This window comes from Atta colombica, unplaced genomic scaffold (genome assembly GCF_001594045.1).
Source record: "Atta colombica isolate Treedump-2 unplaced genomic scaffold, Acol1.0 scaffold109, whole genome shotgun sequence".
Taxonomy (NCBI): Eukaryota; Metazoa; Arthropoda; class Insecta; order Hymenoptera; family Formicidae; genus Atta; species Atta colombica.
In genome coordinates, this window is record NW_017259194.1 from 307,027 (window position 1) to 316,498 (window position 9,472).

Genomic DNA, 9,472 nt, shown 5'->3' on the forward strand with positions numbered 1-9,472 from the left:
TCATACAAAAGTTGTATAGCTTTGAGGGAGACATAAGATGGTGGTCATTAGTTTGACTTTGAATTGTTTGAAGGTCACGTGAAGGTTACCTTCAATTTCTTAAATAAAACCTCCTATTTTTTTATTGTACATTCTTGTACATCATCTCGAGAGCTTTCCAAAATATTATAAGTTAATTTTTATTAAGTATTTTTATTAAGTATTTTTATTAAGTATTTTTATTAAGTATTTTTATTAAGTATTTTTCAAGTTACAAGGCTTAAGTTACAACACCGCCGGAATTAGCACCCAAGACTAAAACCTCTTAAATAATAAAAATATTTAAAATATTCAGGACTTGGATAACATTTATCAAGCTCAAGATCATTATTCTTCTTATTTTCATTTTTACATAAAAATGAATTCTTGGTGCAAAAATGAAAGTAAGAGAAATAATCTCCAATGATATTGATCTTAATGAATGTTATTCAAGACATGATCCTGAACGACATTTAAGAGGTTTTAATTGTTAGTCGGACATCTTAGGTAATGCTAATGCCGGCAGTGCTGTAACTTGCAAGTCTTATAACTCGAAAAATATTTAATGAAAATGAATTTACAGTATTTGGAAAGATAATCTCCCAAGATGATCTACAAGAATGTGCAATAACAATAACAATCATAACACAAAAACTTAAAGAAAAAATATTTTATTATAATGTTTTGAAAAGCTCTCGAAGTAATCTACACGAATATGTAATGAAAAATAGGGGATTCCATTTAAAAAGATCGTCTTAATCTGATTTTGGCGATGGCAAATCTAAGATCAAATCAATTTTCTTATGTTCTCCTTCATACAACTTTTATTTGAAACATTTTTCTGTATCTACCATAATTTTCGAGAAATGCATTATTTAAAATGGGACACTCTGTATATTTAATATGTTATCAAATATATGATGAGCAGTAATATATTCTTAGACCTGTCAAGCAATAGGCTAGAGCCCAATATGGATGACGTACCAGTGCCCTCAGAGAATACATTTGATGTAACATTACCAGCAGCACATTCTGTAAGTCTATATTTTCTGATATTCTAAAGATAAATAACATTTAATGTACTATTGGTCATTTTATTATTTGTATGACACACGTAACTTAAAACTCTATAAAATATGTAATTAAATTTATTCTGTGCAGTATTTAGGACAAAATTTAGAGGAATTGAGAGGAAGAACTATATTGGATGATGGTATTTATATAAATCTACCATTATTAGTGAAGCAGTCTGTATTGTTCCCTGGACAAACGTTACCAATGACAGTCTTTGGCACACAGACTATAGAGATGTTACAAACTTGTATACAAAATGATCGTACTTTTGGTGTCGTATGTTATGGTAATCCTGATATGGAACGAATAGGAACAACTGCTGAAATCTATGAATACACAGACGGAGGTATATGGTTGGATCATGGTCGACGAGAGTTTCGTTTGAAAGCTAAAGGCAGACAACGTTTTAAAATATTACGTATTATTACACAGGTTAGTTCTTATATTTAATATATATAAATTATGTTTACAACATGTTCGATTAATTTTATGGAATTATTCGGAAAGTTTAAAGCATTTTTAAATAAAAATTAAGTATAATTGGGTCATGTAAAAACTATAATGAATATGATGTGTAATCTAAAAGGCGCGAAATTTGGTATTTTGTTTTTAATGAAAATTGATCACATTTAAATTACAGCGAAATTTTGTTTTAGTTTAAAATTTTTCTATTTAAAATAAATGCAAAAATAGCAATTTTTAAAAAAAAAGTTAAAAACAAGTAACAACAACGCTTATAGGAGTCAGCGTGAAAAGTAGTGCGTTGACCAAAATCAACAAAACATAAATTTTAATATTTCAATATAATATGAACGTTTTGTTCAAATCTGTAAATTTGAATCATTTTCAGCATAATTTTACAGTTAAGTTAAAGAATAAAAAATTCAGATTAGCGGCATTTATATTACCAAATTTTATGTCGCATCACTTCGCTCAAGAGAGAAATAAATAACAATCCATCACAGTATCTCATCACAGTTTCAAGACTGGATGGAAATTTTATATATATATATATATTTACAACTATAAAATATAAATTTTGCATGTTTTATAATGATTAAACAAAAATTTTCTTTCCATGCAGTGTGCCATAAACTCATTTATGACGACAAAATGTTCCGAATAGTAACACTTTTGGATCGTAAACAATTAAATAAATCATGTAGAAGAACATTAATAAAATAATGTAATTAATAAAATAAGTAAACTCATCATTGATAAACTTATCAGAAGTCTTAAGTTTAAAATAGTCAAAAATAAAGTGACAACATTTACGTATAATAAATATCCAGATAGTCAAATGCGTCAAAGATGCCGCTATGTTGTTGTCAATCATTGCTGCAATAGATGTCGATGAACAAGTAATCTTCTCATTATGTGTGTAATATTGCTCTCATATGAATTTTAAATTTAATGATTGCAAGGTATAGCATTTTGATGATAGCACTTTCTTATACATAACGAATGTACATGTGATGGCAACTATTTTCATAGCTTTGCTGTTCGCGTTTGATGGTAACATGAGAGTAACTGTCGTCACAATGTATTCGCGAAAAATAGCATATTGACAACAACATGATGGCAATATTTGCAAAAATATGAATGCCATGCATTTGATGTAAACGTATATCCCTGTTGAAAAAATTATTTATTTTATTATTTATTTAAAAATATGTTTTTAGAAAAAAAACTATATTTAATTTGATATAAGCTTATATGTATATATAAGATTATGTATATAAGATTATATGAAGTTTTGTCCTACAATAAATGGATTTTTATATGTGAATAAATGAGATCTATTCAACAGGGATTATACCGTATGATTTGTACAAAAATTGCGGATTTAAATAAATTTATGTAGATTTAAAACCCATACTCAGATTTGTATATTTTAAATAAGATTTTTTATTTCCAATGTAATGAATAATTTTTGAACTTGCACAAATTTGTCTAAATCTATAGTACATACAGAGACAAGTTTTCAATATGCATGAAGAGATGAGAAAGATGAGAAGTAAAATTTTAAGGTAATTGTTTGTACAATAAGAGAAACTATAGGGTGAGTCTGATAAAAAGTTCACCACGTTTTTCTCGAAAACGGTTAGAGATAGGCGGAAGACACTATGAAATAATGGACAGATGACACGTATGTATATAAGAGGACATCAACAAAGAAGAATCCATCATCTAGGTTGCATAGATTCGAAGACAGGCAGAGATGTAACATAAAGAGATACAATAAAGTTTTCTGATATTCGTAAGTGTTAAATATATATCTCGCTTTATTAATTATCCCCCAAAACTTGCGTAACAATACATGATATCAGAAGTGCGATTCTGAAGAATTGGGAGAACAACTTCGATACGAGAAGAAAAAAATATAGATGATTATGGCAGCAGCAGTCGTAACCTCATGGCAAACGCCATAAATAGCTAAATTTCACCCGAGAATGACCAAAATGAATACGGCGTTTTAAGAGATATTGTATGGACTCGCGGAAAGTGAGCAAATCAATGCGTTAATTTATTCCATAATCAAGCTGATCAAGCTGATAATATGTTCATATTGTTATAGCTGCTTGCTGATAAAAAAGAATATGAAGATTAAGAAAACCTTCAATTCATTTTGTAGTAAAGCGAAACATAATATACCTACCATGTCATGTTCAATTCTGCGAATACGAAGAATCCAGTAAGATGATTTCATTCGTGACAGACTAGTAATAGTAGGATCTCACGCTGAAAACAGCTGTCAGGATAGCAAAGCAGAGCGAACAGATTAAGCGACAATTGTCAATCTTACACAACGATATGAAATCGGACATAAACCGTGTCCATACACGCAAGCGAAATAGTGGAGAGAAGAAGTGAGAGAAATTAAGACTCTATATATACAATAAATAATAAAGGTAAAATAATAGAGAAGGGATCAACTTCGACTTGTCGAAAGTGTGAAGGTAGATCGCATTTTGCAAAAGAATGTCCCACAAGTAAGTTGCATGTCACTCATGTCAAATGATAGGATACTACACAAAAGTATGCCAAAATAGACAGTCGGTCTATTTACCTAACGCAGCAGTGCCATAGAGGCACTTAAAGTACCGAAGATATGTTTATAAGTATCGTAGAGGAAAGCGTTGAATCAATCTCAGAATTTGATAAAAAAAAATTGGATAAAGGTAGATGGATAGTAGTCATCATCGGCAATATTCGACTTTTGGGAAACATCGACACTGGAGCAGACCATTACTTGCATTCCAAATAATGTGTATAATGAGCAGTTCGCAAAAATTCGTTTACGATCGCCGCGTCATCAGTTGTTCAGCGCAAATTAACAAATTATGAACTGCTTAGGATCTTTTCAACAGAAAACTACAGAACACTACAGAAGTAAAACAAAGAAGACTGAAATCTACGTCGAATGGTTGGATCGAATATTGCTTGATGGAATTTCATGCGAGAAGCTCAAAATAATTAAACGTCTCAATTAGAAGAACATCCTAAATCATTATTTAATTCTAAAGCAATATATGCGCGAGTATTTAAAGATTTATGGAAAGTCAAAAAATTCTATAAAAGACAAAGTTAAAGAAAGAAGTGGTACCTTACTTTCATTACGCCAAGAAGAAATTTCCTTTCTACTTAAAGAGATTAAAACTAATTTAGAAGAGATGAAATGATTAAACATCATCGAAAGAATAGATGAACTTATTGATTGTTTTGGATTAATTTTGATTTTAAAACGGGAAAATACGAATGTGCATTGATTATGTTCTAAACAAATATATAAAACGAGAAAATCATCTTATGCTGATGACAAATAACAGTTCCTGGAACAGTTGGGAACGCACGCTATTTTTCTAAAATAGATAAAATGCTAATCATAGATTTGGCAATGTATATTGGACGAAGAATCAACTTTTAACAATATTTATAACACCTTTTGGTCGTTTTAAATTCAAGGAACTTCCTTTCAGCATAAGCATTCGAGGAGAAAAGAATGATTCAAATATTGGAATCGAAAGCATCTTAGTAAATATGGACAATGTCCTCGTTTATGGCAAGATGATGAAAGAGCATAGCGAAAGACTCCACAAAGTTTTTAAGCGGCTAACGGAGGCCAAGGTAATATTAAATGGAGATAAATGCTTCTTCAGAATAAACGCACGAGTTAAGTTTCTAGGGCACATTTTAGATCATAAAGAAATCCATATTGACGATAAAAAAATTACGGAGAGACACAGAATATTTCAAAACTTTGAAACTCGATCAATTATGTGTCCAAGTTTATACCGGAACTCGCCAGGAAAGCAAAACCACTGAATGACATAATGAGCCAAAAAAATGTGTTTGTATGGGACACTGCACAACAACATTTCAAAAGTTGAAGATAGCGTTATCGAGTATTCTAGTACTCGCATAGTTCATCCATCAAGAGAGACAATGCATGCTTCAGCATCCGCGGCTGTCACTGTTTTTCTTGATGCGCACATCCCAACGACGTCGACGCTTAAACAAAAACAGAAAAGCAGTGAATATCATCCGATTGCATATATTTCGGGAACAGCAACCCAAAGAAACTAGGCTCAAACCGAAAAAGAAGGCTACGCAATGGGCGTGTGACAAATTTAAAAATTACATCACCGAATTGGAGGTTATACTAGAAACAAATAATAAACCTTTAGTCTCAATATTTACTACAAAACATTTTTTTTTATCTGTTTTCTAAACTTCAAAGAATGAGACTTCCTTTAGCAATATCATATTAGAGACAGAGATGGGAACTGCAGATATACTGTCAAGAAGACCACTTAGCAATGGAGAAGAAAAGATTTCGAAAAAGAGATAGCAGCATAACCAGAACAATTATTTCTAATCTTACAGATCAACGTATATAACAAATTCGAGAAGCCTAATCTCGGGATTTAATTTGCCAATGCTTGAAAGAATATACCTTCAGAAGAACTAACTGGATGGGGAATTAGTAAAGTAATGGCAATATCGAAACAAATTAGCACAAGAAGAAGATCTTCTGATGAGAAGTTCAAGAAGTCATACCGAAGATACTCTGGAAAGAAATTTTGGAAAAATAAGAGTCACTTAGGAATAACAAAATGTCGTAGATGAGCCCAACAATCCATTTGATGGCCAGGACTATTTACGCAGATGGAGAAATTAATAAGAAAATGTAGACTATCGAAAAGACGCACAATCGTAAATCTCTTACGCCAACTGAATTCCCAATAAGAACATGGCAAAGAGTCGGAATGGATTTATTCCATTTAAATCGTCGATGATATTTAATAATTATATTACTTAAGATATCCCGAAATTGCACTTCTAAATGATCTAAAAAAATTATTAAGCCGATCTTTAAAGTCGATCTTCTTTAGATGGAATTTCCAAAATAGGAGCAATAATGGATCACAGTTCGAATCTATCAACTGCGAAATTTACAAAATTTGCAGTTGAATGGGGCTTTATACACATCACATCTAGCTCTCGCTTTCCCCAAAGTAACGGGATGGAAGAGCATTCAAATAATCTAAAGAAAAACAAAGATCCATATGAGATACTGATGAATTACAGAAATGTTTCATTGGCAAACGGATATTCCCCTGCAGAACTTCTTATGGGCAAGAGGATTAAGACAAAATACTATTGCATCAAATAAATTGCTTCCAGAAATCCCAGATCAACTTTGAGGAATTGAGAAGCTGGATATTGAAACTGCCAAAAACGAAACTTTGATAAATGGCATGGCGTTCGAGATTTTCAAGAATTATCTCCAGGAGATGAAGTTTGGATAACAGATTTACGACATTATGGAAGGATTGTCATCAAAAAATTCCACGTATTCATATTTAGAGACGAAAAAACGAACCGTGCAATGCAATCCCCATACACTAACATATGTAGGAAAAATTAATATCTTAAAAACGTTGATTTGTAACATTGCAGTAACATCGCGAAATGTAGATTCAATGTTGAAGAGACGTTGCAGAAACGTCTAATAGCCATTGAATTACAATGTCTGTGAGACATGAAAAATTTCTCATTGATTAATTCAATTTTATTATTAAAATAAGTATTATTGATTAACATCATATTCCAGAAAACACATGAAAAAATTTTAAAAAATGCTTCCTTCTCATTTGGAAATTAATTTCCTTATTTTCTTAAGTGGTTACCCATCCAATCCTTATACGCCATCCAACGATGCTTAAGCTCTACAATCGTACGGGAATTGCAACTTCGATGATCCACGAACACTGAATGTTCGTAGATATACAATTGTGACATAAATATGTAGAAAGATCATGAGTCGCGCATCAACACAAACAATATTATATGTGCGAGCATTCTGCATACGCGGCCGATTCTCGCGTAAACATGTATCCTTTAGAAATGAATCTCATTAAAAAATCAATTTAAGTGATTTAAATTTTCAATTTACATGACATTTTATTTTTATTCATTTTTTACAAAATAGGTTTCGATATATAGTTTATTCAATATCGTTTTAATTGCAGCAACATTAACAATCAATGTGGAAAAATCAATAAAAATTTAACTTATGGTTCAATTTATTCAATATTATTTCAACGTCACAGCAACATTAATAATCAATATAGAAGAATCAATATAAATATAACATTGATAAAACATTGATACTTCAATATTCAACATTGCATATCAGCAACATTCTTTCAACGTTCTGTGCTGTATGGGATCGTGTCCACCTTGTTACAGTAACATGGGGAGCGGAGTTTTGCGAAGATGAAGAAGGAAAAATTATGGAATAACTGATGATATACAGAAGACTTTCGCTTAGAAGGATAAAGATGGGACAAACGTGCAAGAAACAAGATTAATAGAGCAAGGGGATAATACCCAACAACATCCAATCTTATAAAACTCACTCAATTAAATTATAATTGCAATCTATTTAAAGGCCGTATTATTCGGTCAGATTGCAATTATAATTTAATTTAAAGAAATGTGAGATAATGCACAGATGGCGTGTGTGGCATACAAGAGAGCGCCAACAAGGAAGAATCCATCATCTAGGTTCGAAGACAGGCAGAAATGTAATGTAACAATACAGACACCTACTATCAAAATTGTAGGATAAGTAAGGTGATATTTTGAGGACCTTGAGTAATTTTAAATATCCTTGATTTTCATACTACTAATAAAAATAGTTTTTTTAATGAGAAGGTATTTTTTACTCGTTCTATCAATGGTGCTCAATGAGCTGAATAATTTTACATTAGAGTATCTTTTCGAAAATTCAACTATTGTCGAGATATAAACCAAAATCAGATTGAAAATTTGGAACAAATTTTTTATTATTGCAATAAATGTTCAAAATTTTGTTTATTTAGGGTATATTCCGTTTTATGCATAATGCATCATTACTTCTAACTCTTAAATCGTTATTTTGCGAAAAATATTTTTTATTCTTTCATGTTTTCCGAAGGAAAATTGAAAGTAAGCTAGTTCCTTTACTCTTCCTCAAAGACATAATAATAGTTTAAACGTGTTAAATCAGAGAATGACGCAGGATCACTTCTACCAATCCATTTGTTTGGGAACATTTTGTTGAACTGTCGCCTCGTATTTATAGTTTCAGTTACATAGTGCACTACCCACTTTGGGGTAGTGCACTATGTAACTGAAGCTACATTCGAATCCTATCTTTCAACAGAATATCTTCCACTAAATTTGAAAATCATTTTTAAGAAAATAAACAATCTCTCAGTTCCTAAAAAAAGAATAATCCAATTAACGAACGCTAATAATTTCTGCCCAAACATTAATAATCCACTGATGTTGATGATTCACAGTACTTATTCTGTTGACTTTGCTTCAATAATACAAATTATGTCTGTTAACTTTGACAGCTGGACGTATACATGAGTTCGTTGAGCCAGCGGTTGTCGGCTGACTTGATGTAAGTTCATCGAGTCAGCGTTTAAGGTGTTTCTACACAATTCGCAAATCGCAAAACGTATTTCGCAAACGCAGACGCAGAATGAAGATTTGTATTTGTTTTTTCACTGCATGCAGTTGGTTTTCATCTGCGTGTCTTGCGTGTGGTGATCGTTATTTGAATTATGTTTTGCAATTTGCAAATTATGTAGAAGCATTTTTATTGGCCGAGTTTATGAGTACGTAAATTGATAATAGGATTGCAAGCCGTAAGTCGTAAAAAATTGACCAATTACAATCAAATGTGAGAAAAATAATCGACTCTAATTCGTTAATTTTTTTACAGCTTACGGCTCTATTATGTAACAGGCTTTAGTTAGCGATTATTAGCTGATATTAATTGCGAAAGATATGTATACTGTAGTTTATATATATATATATA

The 9,472-nt window shown here is 31.4% G+C and overlaps 1 protein-coding gene across 2 annotated transcripts in view; it reads left to right on the top strand.

Annotated features, from left to right (window-relative positions):
• The window catches only part of LOC108693353 (protein cereblon), a 35,518-nt gene that overhangs the window by 20,074 nt on the left and 5,972 nt on the right, over positions 1-9,472 (top strand). For both annotated transcript variants that reach the window (XM_018202249.1, XM_018202256.1), the window contains exons 3-4: positions 961-1,052; positions 1,180-1,524. In XM_018202249.1, the coding sequence (XP_018057738.1) occupies positions 961-1,052; positions 1,180-1,524 (437 nt within the window). The remainder of the gene's footprint in view (positions 1-960; positions 1,053-1,179; positions 1,525-9,472) is intronic.